The sequence below is a fragment of the Solanum tuberosum genome, unplaced genomic scaffold (genome assembly GCF_000226075.1).
Source record: "Solanum tuberosum cultivar DM 1-3 516 R44 unplaced genomic scaffold, SolTub_3.0 scf00442, whole genome shotgun sequence".
Lineage (NCBI taxonomy): Eukaryota > Viridiplantae > Streptophyta > Magnoliopsida > Solanales > Solanaceae > Solanum > Solanum tuberosum.
The window spans coordinates 54,866-70,464 of record NW_006239362.1 but is presented as its reverse complement, the minus strand read 5'-3'; the positions used below and the strand labels follow the sequence as shown (position 1 = coordinate 70,464).

Below are 15,599 nucleotides of genomic sequence, written 5' to 3'. Positions count from 1 at the left end.
AAAATACGGTATTAAATAGTCTAGGGAGGTAATAGGTCCTTATGAAAGTTTAGTATCGCAACAACAAATCCGACCAAAGTTGAGATATTTTTCATACCCTTATCCCAAAAATAAACTAAAAAGATTCCTGTCAAAACAAACTTACTAATTCTAAACAAAATCTGGCAAACTGCACCAAATATAGCCAACCATGAAATCTTCATGGCAAACTGCACTAAATAAACCAATACATGAAATCAACATTTAAATTATTGTGGAACCAAAACAAGAGCCAGCCATGGAATCAAATGTTGATGAAATGATCACAACTGCACTACCATTTCAGATTTGAGGTTATTCCTTTTTACTACTTGCATCCAGTCGTTCAATAACACATAACTTGAGCTGTTACTCATGTCCCATTTTGCCAAATGAATCTTTGTTTCTTCAAGTGAAGGCTCAAGCAAGTTGAACTGAATCCTGTTCTTTTTGTTAGACACAATATCTTTCGTCTCCAATACCTTTTTCTGTTGTGGTGTCAAGAAATCCTTATCCTCCACTTGGTTGACGGGGGATTGACAGACGCATATGCTTATAACTCAAATCTGTATCATAAAGAACTTTCTGAATTACGAGTCTCACTTCAGTAATCTGAATCCCCATTCTTGAAATCTTCTCCTTCAACTCATCTGGCAAACCTGGAGAATCAATTATTGGTTTAATCTTTCTTCTCTTTTTCGCTCTGTCTTCCCGTTTACTCTGTTTTTCATCCAACAGAATTTCAGTCTTCTTTTTCGCCATGGAAAGGTCTTCATCAACTATTTCGTCTGTTTTGTGTTTAAGAGTGATTCGAATCTCGAGACCCTTTTCCTGTGACGGGATAACAGTAGGAGGCTTCTTTCTTGTGAAAATTTTGCTTCTTTTAGCCCTTGGCAAAAGATAGTAGTAGTGATCAACAGAATGTTCACACATATATGGATTCTTTCTAAAGGCTTCATCTTTCTCATGCTCTTCATCATCCACATATTCGGAATCAGTAATGCACGACTCCTCTTTCGACCCACCACCATCATCTTCCTTTAGTATTCCCATGGAAAAAGAAAATCTCCAGAAACAGAGATAAATGGAAAAACTATTAGAAAGCAATAGCTTCAACATTGGGAATTCTTGATTTCTTGGACACGCTAGTAAATCTTCCAAAAATAATATGCTTATACTTCACCTGTTTCTTTTCACGTAACTTTTTTTCATGGAATACAAAAATTTCTATATATTTTAAGGAATTTTTGCTCGTAAACATTTATGCTCTTAAAATCGTGTTCTTGACCACTAAAATGCACCATCTTTCCGCCTACTCTCCAATCATATTCCCTAACCCCATCACCTTTAGGGTTGTTTGATACCTAAGTATTAGTAATATATCATTGATATATATATATAACCATATACAAATCAATTAAAGTCTCATTTGTTTAATGGAGGTCTGAATGAATGGTTCAGACATTACACCATTAAATGCGTTTATTTCTTCTACTTAAAAATCTCTTAATCGGTCTGAAAAGGTCTGAATGAATCAGAACTGTGACACAGTTTTATTCTCATTCAGACTCTTTTTATTCTCAACTCTTTTAAAGATATTTTTATTTTCCGAAAAAAAATAAATATGCTCTATATTGTTTTCTTTTTAAAAAATCCCAGCATCCCTCATTTTCCAACTTTATTAGTTCTCTAAATTATTTCCATTAATTTTTCAATTTTTGTTCTTGCTACTTGTTTATTAAGAATTGAAAAAAAAATTGTTGTAAAATTTTTATTTGATTAAAAAAGCAAAGCAACTTCATAAATATGTGTTGTTGAAATAAGACGATGATATCTTTATAAATTTGTTTAGAATCATTTGAATGTATCATGTTCATTATTTATTTTAGGAAGCGTACATGGACAAACACATTATAGAACATGGAGATGTTTCACCTATTATTTAAGATTAATCTGTGTTGAATTTCTTTTTTAAAAAAGAGATGACTAAATTTCTTTGTAATAATTATTTTTAATAATTATAATTTATATATGTAGTCCATGTAGTTTCATTTTATTTTTATCAAACTTAAAATATTTATTTATAATTCAAACATCTCAACGTTTGTCAAAGAATAGCATTTTTTCTAATATTTTGTTAATGTAATATTTAACTAATATTTTATCTGAATTATAATATTTATTTTGTTTACATATTAATAAATTATTTATATATCCATATGTTTAAAAAAAATTGTCTTAATCATTCAGTGTTCAGATCTACCGACAAGATCTTAATCATTCAGATGTGTATTCAGATTCAAATGTCTTAATCTTAATGAAAACAAATGAGGCCTAAGTTTATAAAATCACACTTTAATCCTAACACTCTGTTTGGATCATTGTTACCTATTGTTTCATAATGTATTGTATTGTATTGTACTATATTGTATAGTAGATACAATGTTTGACTTGACTATATTGTTTGTTGTTGTTTAATAACATTTTAATTGTTTGGTTTGATTGTATCGTACTGTATTGTAATTTAAAATTTTACTAAAATATCATTAATTATTCTAGGGTAGGAGGTTTGACTAGAATTAAATAATATAAGGTAAAGGGTAAAATAGTATTTTGAAATATTATGTAAAGATATAATTAGAAAAAGAAATTAAGTAACAATGGGAACACACCAAATCGGTTGTTCCATAAAATAGGGTGTTTCATTGTTACGTAACAACGAAATTTAACAATACAATATAATACAATACATTTTAAGTAACAATCAAAACAAAACATTGTAGGTATAGTAACGATATAATACAATACAATGGGTAACAATGATCCAAACAAAGTGTAATTCTCAACTATAACTTATTATTATTATTACTGTTCACACAATTTTTTAATATCTCTCTATGAAATTGCTCTCGAGTATTAACTATAATTCACCTATTAATTAATATTTGAAAATTAAGAATGAAATTGATGACTAGTTTGAGGATGGAAAAGATAACGAAATAGGGCAAAATTTAAAATAGGAGGGAAAACTTTTCAAAATTTTCAATATATTAATATATACAGCCCAAAATTTGTAATTACTCTAATCAAGTCCGCATTTTATTTAATCTCAATTAGCTAAATTAATATCACAAATTTTAATTTCTAGAGTTGAATGATATATACCTTGTACTCATTTCACTCCCGAAACATGAGTGTGCTCCATTTAAGGTTGCCAAGTTGGGGCGGCCTACTCCTATCGAATCGGTATTTAGACACATATTGAATTTAAGCTGATAGTACAACTCAAAGATAACAACCATCCAAACAAAGTGTAAACAAGCAATGGATCCATCGGTGGACGATGAAGTTTCAATAAAGGAACATTCAACATTCAGAAATTAATGCAGATCAATTGCTGCCACAATCTTTATTGATTAGCATTAATCTTTGCTGCGAAAATAAATGAATACTTTCTACTCGCGAGCTGCTATTGCTGATTTTCTGTTACAACCATTGTTTCCATTATCCGTAACCAAAATGCAGAAGTTTGTCATTGGATGGAACTGTTTTGCTAGTATTGGGAGCTGAAATCTGAGGTACATCATACACCCCTTGCATTGAATGGAACTGTTTCCCCATTGCTCAGTTCAAAAGAAGTATTTTTACACATGTGGTATTTTAGTTCCTGCCATACTGCGAGCTTACTCGTGATATTCAAATGGGCCTATTATCGAATGTCAATAATTGCAAATCATGGAAGGTGTTCGATGAAATTCCAGATAAGTAAGTAGATGCAAAATTTCTTGATAGAAAAAACACTAAGATGTCCTAATGAATTTTTCATGAAAACTGAGACTACTGTTTTGAGGATATCTTGATGGTTATTTTTTTACGGAGAATGGGTGTGGAATTCCAATAAAAAGTATCTTAGGATTTATGGAAGATGCTCCTAACAAAATATGAGCGAGGAAATTGTATTGATCACAATTACATCCCAAATGAGAGCATTGTGTTGAGTCTTATAGCCTCAATCTACAAAATATCTCTTAACAAACTATGATAGCTCATCACCAATTATGAATTAACAGCCGATCAACCAACTAACTAATTGATTAATAACTAACTAATGAAATCTTCCATTCTATCTTGGTATACCTATAATATCAACTTGACTATGTTTACAAACACAAATATTTTGACTTGCCTCTTTTTCTCTTTAATAGAGTAATATTATATGGCAATTGTTGAATACATGATTCTGCAAATGATATTTTTTATGCAAATCCGCACTTCAAAGGAAAAAAAACAAGGTGTGTTGTGGCTGCTGTTTATACCACTTTCAGTAATTGGAACATTTTGCAGAACGCTTGATGGAGCACTTTCTATTCATTAATGAATGAAAGCATTGAATGCACAATTACTTGTGTATCTGGAAACAAATTTCATTGAAGCTTTGCTACTCGACACTGACGACATAAATTAGTATGTATGCAAAGGTTTCACAACTGATTGTCTGTCTGTCTATTCCTCCACAGGTTCAGGCTGTGCAAAACTGCCTTGGTTGAGCAGTGAAAAGTGCAAACCAATAGAGAAAAGTGATACTATTAATTGCATTCTTTTTATTAACACTTCTGCAGCTTAGTGAAAAGCCATTTTCATTGAATACAACGGAAGATGATCTTGTGTTTTTACAGTGTAAGTAAGCTATTTGCTTATCTATTGTTCCTTAGTTCAAGTCATATTATGAAAAGAATTATCAACACAACCCCATGTGGTTGCAACACCATCACCAAGTCTTTGGGCCAATGGAAAGAAAGAGGTCGAGACTACTGAATCGAGAAAGTTATGCAACACAATCCTTTAAGGCAACTTAATAACACAATGCACATACGGAGCACTGTGTTTATTGTTACCCCTGCAGCTGATGATAGATAACATAGTTTCGAGTTCTGTCTTTATGCCTGAGAATCTCCTCTCTAGTTAAGAGTACAAAACAGAAAAAGTGAAGTACCAACTAAAAGTAAAGGCAATAAAGAATCTTAGTTTAAAAAGTTATATTTCATTCAAATAAACTAAAAAGGATATCTGTCAAAAACAAATACTACTTAAAAGAAGTTTACTACGACACTAATCCTAAACAAAAGTTGGCAAACTGTACTAAATAGTTACACATGAAATCAACGTCTAAATTATTATCGAACCAAAACAAGAGCCAACCATGGAACCAAATGTTGATGAAATGACCACAACTGCACTACCATTCCAGATTTGAGGTTATTCCTTTCTACTACTTGCATCCAGTCATTCAATAACACATAATTTGAGCTGTTACTCATGTCCCATTTTGCCAAATGAATTTTTGTTTGTTCAAGTGAAGGCTCAATCAAGTTGAACTGAATCTTGCTCTTCTTGTTAGACACAATATCTCTCATCTCCAATACCATTTTCTGTTGTGGTGTCAAGAAATCCTTATTCTCCACTTGGTTGACCGGGATTGACAAACGCAGATGCTTATAACTCAAATCTGTATCATAGAGAACTTTCTGAATTACGAGTTTCACTTGAGAAATTTGGACACCCATTCTTGAAATCTTCTCCTTCAACTCATCTGTCAAAACTGGAGGATCAATTATTGGTTTAATCTTTCTTCTCTTTCTCTCTCTGTCTTTCCATTTACTCTGTTTTTCATTGAGCAGAGTTTCAGTCTTTTTCTCTCTATCTTCCAATTTACTCTGTTTTTCATCCAACAGAGTTTGAGTCTTGTTTCTCTCCATGGAAAGGTCTTCATCAACTGCTTCGATTGTTTTACGTTTAAGAGAGATTCGAATATTGAGACCCTTTGTCTGTGACGATGATTGAGACGGCATAACAGTAGGAGGTTTCTTTCTTCTGAAAATTCTGCTTCTTTTAGCCCTTGGGAGAAGATAGTAGTAGTGATCAACAGAATGTTCACACATAAACGGATTCTTTCTAAAAGCTTCATACTCTTCAACATCTACACATTCGAAATCAGTAATGCACGACTCCTCTTTTGACCCACCATCAACATCGTCTTCCATTAGGAAAAAAGAAGAAGATTTTCAAGAAAGAGAGAGAGATCAACTGTTAGAACGCAACAGCTTTGATGAATGTAATTACGAAGAAGAATTGTTGATAAGGAGGGTTTATATTGTTGTCCAATCAAAGGATTTGAGAAACAGGGGATATTTAATTTGTTAACGTTAGGGAGTTCTTGATTTCTTGGACGCGCTAAATTTACACGCTGCTTAACAAGTTTCTAAATATCATTCACTTTTAACTTAAAATCTTCCAAATTAATAATTACTTCATGATTTTGTGTTATTGGATAAATAGAATTTGGACAATGCAAAAGTATATTATAGCATATAGGCATATTGATGAAAGACATTGTTTTATAAAATATTTATAAGATTAGCTATTTTTATGCAATTAGTAACAACGATATTACTATTAATTTAGATAATGCTATCAACATTTTAAGAACCAAGTAAAGTTCATCTTTTCTTGAAATTTTCTTATTAGATGTGCTCAACATATTTATAAATTATAACGTAGTTTTACAGGATGACCAAGAAATATTAATCTCTATTCTTGGTAAAATACATTTTGTTATTCTAACATCAAATTCTTGCCTCTGGAAAATTATAGACAAGAAAGATAGTACAAATAATAAATATTTACGTGAATTACAATCTTTAGACTATCTGAAATACAAAGACTTAGTCCTCCAATTCTTCTCACGATCGTCAACTCAAAGGCTTCGTTTGTTCTTGAATTGATGGACTAACTTATTTATTGAATATGACCACGAATGTGGAGCTAAACACCGAGGTATGAAAATGTGTGGATTACTACATCTACCATAGATGAAGACTTATTGATTTGCGAAAAACTTATGGATCACCACTGGAGAAGACGGTTTCTTGATATGTAGAGGATTTGTACATCTCCACCGGAGAAGAAAACAAACGCATCAAGATTTCAAATTGGATCAAATTTTGGAAAAACAAAAACCATATCACGTATTTGAACCAACATCAAAATAAAATGGACTTGGAACAATGGTAAAGTTGTCTCAGTATGATTTATAAGTTGTCTACATCACACATCTTGAAATGTGGACCTTCGCCGAACCTGCTTATAACATGGGACCGAACTGCCTTTTTACCACCTCATCAGCATAATAACCTTATTAGAGGCTAAAGCTTGTGAAAAATTAAAGTTGATTTTTTGGAGGTACAAAAAATATCTTAGATATTTAGTAGAACTTTCTAGAATTTTGGTAGAGTAATATCTTTGATATTTGTACTTAAGAAAAATCTAGATAGTCTAGAATATTAGATACTTGAGGAAGATAATTGTAGAAGAGGTTAGAACAATCTAGATTCTTAGTATCTAGAATCATCCCAACACAACTATAAATAGGGGTGGCATTAGGCATTTGTATGTAACTCAAGAACAACCCAAATCAAATAGTCTTCTTCTATATCAAAGTTTTCTTATTCAAAATATTCATTCTCCTTTCTAGCTTCCTCTTCCTTAGTTGAATCTTCCTATCTTAGTTAACGATCTTGGGCTAGCAGAAGGTTTCCCGAATTATATTTTTTTTTTTTGCTATTCTCTACATGGTATCAGAGCCTTCAACTTTTCATATATCTTTCTCAATACTTTCTCCATAAAGGTCACCATCAGCATTTATAGGTCCAGACACTGCATGTTCAGAATTTACTTCCTTGATTTCTTCGATAGAAGCTATCATATCACCAGTATGAACATCTTCAAGAGTTTCTTGCTTCATATCAATGACATCAGTGTCTTGCTTCTCCACGTGGTCGACTGCATTATATTTTGAATCCTTGACCCAATCTCTTTCAAGGTTGATAGAAACCATAGCATCTATTGCTCGAGGCTTAGCTACTAAACACTTTCTCCACTCTTCTTCTTCTTCCTCTTCAACAACCTTTTGAGTCATATTACTCTCCTTGGCTCGGCAATATCTTTTTATGCGTCCTACATTACCACATTGATAGCATCTGGGAGGCTTCTAACCATAATAGTTAGAAGGCTCTTCCTTCTTTCCAGGCGAGCTTGAATCGCCATAGGATCGAGAGTGTGACATATCTCTTGATTTTCCTTTGAAGTTTCTCTTGTCGGCTACAAAAGCATATCCCTCTCCATCTTTGACAAACACACTAGCTAACTGCTTGACTAGTAATTCCTGTGACGACAACAAATTTTCAAATTCCTCTAAGAATGGCTATTGAGCCCATCCTTGAATCGACGTCACAAATAGAATATATTCAGGTTTTAACCCACGAATGACTATTCTTCTCATTCGTGCTTCAGAAATAGCCTCCTTCGGATTCAATAAACATATCTCAGAACATAAGTTCTTAATCTTTAAAAAATATTTGGAGATAGAAAGATTACCTTGAATGGTGTTAGCCAATTCGTTCTCCAATATCTGTAGCCGAGCTTCATTCTTCTTGTTGAACAATCGATCGAGGGTCCTCCATATTTCATGAGCTGATTTACATTTTCTAATATGATCAAATAAACTGGAGGAGATTGTCCTCTTTAGAATGAACTCCGCATTCGCATTAATGTGCTTCCACTTCTTGTACGCACTATTATTTTCCGGTCCGTCAGCAGGAGGACTTGTGTCATTCCCATTAACAACATCCCACAAATCCTCTCCCACAAGGTATGATTCCATACATGTCTTCCATACCTTGTAATTGGACTGATTCAACAATTTCATCCCCAATTCATTAACACAATCACTAAAATCCATAAAGACAAACCAGTTGAATCTACCACTAACCCGATCTTAAAATAAAATCTAGAAGTCAACAAATGATTATGGCTCTGATACCATGTAGAGAATAGCAGAAGAAGAGTATAATTTGAGAAACCTTCTGCTAGCCCAAGATCGTTAACTAAGATTGGAAGATTCAACTAAGGAAGAGGAAGCTAGAAAGGAGAATGAATATTTTGAATAAGAAAACTTTGACATAGAAGAAGACTATTTGATTTGGGTTGTTCTTGAGTAACATACAAATGCCTAATGCCACCCTATTATAGTTGTGTAGGGATGATTCTAGATACTAAGAATCTAGATTGTTCTAACCTCTTCTACAAATATCTTCCTCAAGTATCTAATATTCTAGACTATCTAGATTTTTCTTAAATTGATGGTGTATCCTACTATGGTGTCGAGGCTTCACAAGAAATAGATGACAATATCATCACCTACTCAGATGAAGAGGCTAATACTAATGAAATCTCTCAATATTACGGAGTTGCATCGAAAGAAGCCTGTTCTAAAATTTTGAGCATCGGAGTTCCAAACTTGTCCATCATAGATGTATCTCCAGATAGTACAATTGCAGGGAAGCTAAGAGAAAGGGGGAGTCTAGGAACTCATGAACGAGATAATTCACATGGCTCATTCAATAACGGACAATCTTTATCATTTAATAAAGCAAGAGGAGTCCAGAAGAAATTGTTGAGATCTTCACCAAGGTGTGGCTCAAAGCTTCGTTTGAGCTCTTCCACAACAATGTGGGGTAGTTTTCAAAAAATCACTTGAAGGGGGAGTGTGAAAAATTAAAGTTGATTTTTTGGAGGTACAAAAAATATCTTAGATATTTAGTAGAACTTTCTAGAATTTTGTAGAGTAATATCTTTGATATTTGTACTTGAGAAAAATCTAGATAGTCTAGAATATTAGATACTTGAGGAAGATATTTGTAGAAGAGGTTAGAACAATCTAGATTCTTAGTATCTAGAATCACCCCTACACAACTATAAATAGGGGTGGCATTAGGCATTTATATGTACCTCAAGAACAACCCAAATCAAATAGTGTTCGTCTATATCAAAGTTTTCTTATTCAAAATAATCCTTCTCCTTTCTAGCTTCCTCTTCCTTAGTTAAATCTTCCGATCATAGTTAACGATCTTGGGCTAGCAGAAGGTTTCCTGAATTATACTTTTCTTCTGCAATTATCCACAAAGCTAACACTGAAGAGGAAATGATAGAAACCTAGCTAAGTTGGATCTGGAATATTGATCATAACATGCTTAAACAATTTACATGTGGCTAGTTTGTCACAATAGACCACAAATACATAAAACAGAGTTATTAATTACCACTCCAACACAGTCTAAGAATTGCAGTTGAAATGAAATTAGTAAGTCAAAATAGACTCCATAGAAGTACTATAGAAATGATCAGTCTGGAAATAACTAGTACTCATACTGAATTACACGCGCTACTACAAGGGCTTACGTTAGCTTTTCCTCATGGATTATATCCTCTTAAATTAGAAACGGACTTGATTCGGGCACTACAAATGCAAATTAATGAATAGGACATCAGTTTGACATTGAACCACCTGGGAATGGAACCAGCCTGCATTGATACCCATTCACTACTCCTTTTTGAAGAACCACCTGCAAATGTAGTGGATTACCTATGATACTGATAAAATAGGAACCTACTTCCCAATGAAAATAAAATATAATGAATGGTCAGTCATAATAATTTAAGAAAACCTTAGCTCCACACCAGCATCAAGGTAATGACCAAGTTTTATCCTCCTCCACTCCAGATATAATAGAAGTCCATAGACATTCTGGCTAGTCGTAGGGAGACATTTCGTCAGGAAAATCTTCAGAATTATCACCAAACAAGAATTCATACCAGCCCGTTGAATTCCATCCATAAATGGAACAATTTTGTTGAACATCAAAGTCATGATGACAGAGGAAGTAGGAGCCTTGAACCTGATATGCACAGATATCCACCTCATTGATGAGATGGTGTGCAGGAGGAGATGATGTATTACATCTCAAATTGTTGTCATTTTGCTTATAGACAATGTGGACGCCAAATTCCTTCAACCGAGCACCAGAAAATAGAGTCACTGAAATGCTCATAGAGTCTCCAGTATCCAAGTGATCTCCTATTTCCCAATGGCATAACCATGTGATATCTTCACCATTATCTGGAAGACCCTTAAATGTTGGACTGTATGTCCATCTCAGACCCTTGGTCTTATTTGCCACTCTAACATGAAACTCATTCCAAAATTTATTTCTTCTTGTACAATACGATGTTCTGGCATTATCATAGATAGCATATAAGTTCAAACCCTGAATGTCATGATTAGGCACATCAAAACTGATTGAGGAAGACCCCGTAGAATTGTAGCTTAACCAGTCTGGAAGCTCACTTCCATGAAAAGAAGTGCTGAATATACCAAATTCAGAGAGGCCCTGCATATTAAACACAAATATATATACATCATGTGGAGACGAAAGGAGATTATGTTTTATCCAATCAAATCTTGGTATCTTACTTCCCCTATAAGTGTGACAGAAGCAAGAAATTCATATTAACCAATTTTGAAATATAAATGGGACTTGTAGGAGATGGAGCAAACCTGTATAGGACCTTTCCATCTTGTAAGAATCAGACTGTTGTAGAGATCCACTTTCATGTCACTCAAGTTGGGTAATCTCAGAACACTGATTAACTCAGCATCAAATGAAGAAATACATTTTAGCTGGAACATTTCCTGAACCTCAATAAGTTTGTTGCAAGATAATCCAAGAAAATTCAATGTTGTCAATAAATTTGGTAAATTGTGTATCCGTTGGAGTGACCTGCATTGCCAAGTACTCAAGATTTTCACACTGGCTGGGATCTCTGGAAGATATTGAAGTTGTTCACAATTTTCTAACTCAAGTTTCCTGAGATTGGTAAGCCTCTTGATGCTTTCTGGTAGACTGTGAATTGGATTCTCACTTAAAAACAAGTTCCGCAGCATGGAGAAATCACCAATCTCCTCTGGAATCAAATCACTAGATAGACCACATCCAATAAGACTTAAGGTTACTAATGTATGAGATACTGTAGTTAACAGGATTCCAGGAGATTTTCTTGGGCTTGAGACTGAAGAGCACATCAGCAAATGCTTCTTACTTACAGAAGTAGAAACTTGATCGTTAGCAGTTCCACCGGCATCAAGTTCTAGCAATGACTGCATCTTATTCAACTCTAATGAAGACCATACAAGTTTTGAGCAACCATACAGAATCATCTTCTCGAGGGAATGAAGATTACTAATACATCTGGGAAGCCTCCTTAGACTTTGGCAGCTTCTTAGGTTCAAAATCAGCAGTCTCTTTAGTTCCCCAATCGATTTATCAATCTCAATCAACCTAGTGCAGTACTTGAGAATTATCCTCTCAAGATTTGGGAGCTTTGAAAAGTCAGGGGTGCAGGACAGACCTTCTGAATGACTGAGATCAGAATCTTCAACGCACTGAAAACCTGTAAGAAAAACAAATAAAAATCTGTATCTGACTCATCTATCAATCTTTAAACAATCAACCACTCAAACGAGTTAGAGAAAAAGGGAAAACAATTCATAAGAATGTTGAATCTTAGACATGGTAGTGACTTAATAATTACAATAGTTCGTTGCTCAAAGAAACAACAAACTCTCTATAAAAAGGACTTGTGAAAGGAACAAGTTTTCAAGGCAGAGAGAATACACATTGTGTAAACTAGAACATTCTGGTCAAATTGGCAATCCAAAGAAACAAAAAATACAATGTCCATTATTATCTCCTAAAAGCAGACATGTCCATAAATTTAATATCATGCATACTTCACTTCAGAAACTAGATGTTCAGTCAGGTAGGCGGGATTATTAATACAATATAACAACATCTGCTTGTTGAATATATTAAGTTTCGCTATATATGGAGTTTGTGCCATATTTACCTTGTTTCCTTGGAAAAGATGATGCAATCTACTATGGCGCATTTCCAGGGCCACCACTTTCTCCAAAGGTAAGCTATCAGGTAAACATTTATATGGGAATTTGTGCCAGCACAACCATCAAGTTGCAGCAGTTTTAATTTGCGCATACCAGAAAAGGCATCAGTATTGATGTTGTCCACCTTCTTTGATTCAGAGTTTTTATTATTAGAACCATAAAGGAGAACTTTATGAGGTGGTGGTTGCCGTGGTGGATCATTTTGGCGTGACAGTCTTATTTTCCTCATTATATTGGCACATTCCTGCAAGTACTCCTGTGTTGTTGGATGATGGAAGCTCCTTGGTGGCTTATCTTTCTCTGCACAAGACCTAAGGTTCAGGCCTTGAATTATATCTGAACCCTGATGAAAACATAAATTGATCAATTGATTTGTGAAACAACATATATAAAACTAGATTTGCAAAAGTAAATGAAGATGAATTATCTTACATTTTTTTCTTTCAAAACTTTAAATGAGTCCTTGTAATGCCACAATCTACTCCGTCTTTCAGGATGCTTAGGTGATTCTTGACGTATAATTTCTCGTCCCATATCTCTAACTAATGGATGCATCATCAGTCTACCATATTCATCAATTTTTAACAAGAATATATCTTGGAGATTCTGAATCCCAACCATTGAATAATATCCACATGCATCAAGTATAGTGCCAACGTGGTCTACATTCTTTCCAAGAAAGAAGCAGGCAATGTCAAGGAATAGGCTTTTGTCATGATCATCTTGTATAAAGGCGAAACTAATCTGCAATTTCTTGGATACTTGACTATTAGGAATTACCTCTAGTTTCTTCAGTGTACTTTCCCATACATCTAGACTTTTACCAGAGAGAGAAGAACCCAAAACTTGTAAAGCTAGAGGACATCCAATACAGTATTCTATAATCCTTCTCAAGAACTTGGTGTAATGCTCGACTGGATGGCCTTGTCCGAATGCATGCCAACTAAATAGTTCAACGGATTCGTCTTTGTTCAGTTTCTGAACATCATCGATCAATTCAATTTCACAAGCCCTCAGTAACTCTATCTGCCTAGTTGTCACTATAATTTTACTACCTGAATAAAAGCAATCTCGCATTCCAACGATAGCAGCTAATTGGTCCACTTCATCAATATCATCCAGCACAACGAGAACCCTCTTACCATAAACAGCACTTTTGATCTGATTGATTCCATCTACAACACTCTGAATGTCAATCTTCCTCCCATCAAGAAAATCAGAAAGAAATTGTTTCTGAAGATAAATTAGTACATCGGTAGACTCGGAAAAATCTCTAACATTGTAGAGGAAGCTGCTTCTTTCAAAATTTCAAAGTTAGAATTAAATGCATATTTGGCGATTGTTGTCTTCCCTATACCACCCATACCACAAATGCCCCAAATACCAACATCATTTGTTTTGTGTTGCAACCACAAGCAAATATCGTTAACCCGAAAATGTATACCAATTAGGTAAGGAGCAACACTGAGGATTGAACGGTTTACTTTATTTTCAGTAACTTTCACAAGTTTCTCTATAAATCTCAACTCATCAGTCCTACAATAAAGATCAAAGTGGAACAAACAAAAACAGAAATGTTGGTTAGTCATATGTGTTACGGTTGACAAACAGAGTAACTATGCCTGATATTTATGAACTTCTATGCCTGATATTAATTTGGCTACTCTGACAATGAGTATTTACTCAAGCTTAGGTTTTGTATGTCTGTTTTCATTTAAGTGAGTAATGTTTTCGGTTATTGCACTATTTTGTTGAAGCAAGCATTGTGTATCCATTGATTGATGTTCAATTGACAGCCATCTACAAGGAAAATTCAGCCATCTAAAGTTTTAATAAGAGATCATAGTTTTGTTCAAAAGCAAAAGTCAAAGTCTCACTCCCGGTAAGCTTCTACTTTTTATTTGTTTCGTGCATAAGACATAGCCATTGTTTCCATATGCTCGGATCTTATACGTTGTTCATCATTTGGTACCAACATGCGTAAGAGATGAGAAACATACAAAAGAGAAAGAGAAGATGAATGAAATTACTCTTGATCTGAATTCTGTAAAACCATGCCATTCCCTTGATCAGCCACTTCCCTGAGTGCTGCCCTCCACCGTTTGATCTTCTCGATCCACTCCTCTTTACCTTAATCAGATTGTTCCATTATTTGTTGTTCATAACTAGAAAATGCAGTAGCAAATCTCCCCATTTGCTTTCCAACATCGAGCGGATCTACATAGTAGAAAACTGGCAATATAGCATGTCCTCTTTTCCTCTTGTTTTCAAAAATCATGACAAGCTCATTAAGGCACCAACTAGACGTTGCATAATTTTTTGACAAGACGATAATTGAACTCTTTGAGCTATGAATTGCTTTATCCAATTCAGATTTAATATCTTCCCCTCTTTCAATTTCATTACCATCTCTGAATGTTCGATAACCCTCATCCACCAAAGCTTTGTAAAGCTGATCAGTGAAAGTCTTACGAGTATCCTCGCCTCTAAAACTCCTGAACACATCGTACATACATTGGGACCTGAAATTTGAGGCTTCCTCAACTCTTAAAGCTTCCATCTTGAGATCACTCTTGCTGAAAAGAGATTCTCTTCTGAAAATATGAAAGTTAATTTCATTGAGCACTAGTCCAAAAAGTTCATTTGGCCTACTCAAGTTATTGGAATGCAACATATTAAAATCTAAAAGTTAAGAATAAAATATTGATAGGGGTCCCCAGAAGTC

The 15,599-nt window shown here is 34.2% G+C and overlaps 2 protein-coding genes across 2 annotated transcripts; both read right to left on the bottom strand.

Annotated features, from left to right (window-relative positions):
- Positions 1 to 5,192: 5,192 nt before the first annotated feature.
- LOC102580592 (putative B3 domain-containing protein At2g27410) lies at positions 5,193 to 6,059 on the bottom strand. Its single transcript, XM_006363439.1, has one exon. The coding sequence runs from the start codon at positions 6,057 to 6,059 to the stop codon at positions 5,193 to 5,195; it is 867 nt and encodes a 288-aa protein (XP_006363501.1).
- An 8,886-nt stretch (positions 6,060 to 14,945) lies between these two features.
- Positions 14,946 to 15,394, bottom strand: LOC107058126 (TMV resistance protein N-like). The gene has a single exon (XM_015303465.1). The coding sequence runs from the start codon at positions 15,384 to 15,386 to the stop codon at positions 15,006 to 15,008; it is 381 nt and encodes a 126-aa protein (XP_015158951.1). The 5' UTR covers positions 15,387 to 15,394; the 3' UTR covers positions 14,946 to 15,005.
- Positions 15,395 to 15,599: the final 205 nt, after the last annotated feature.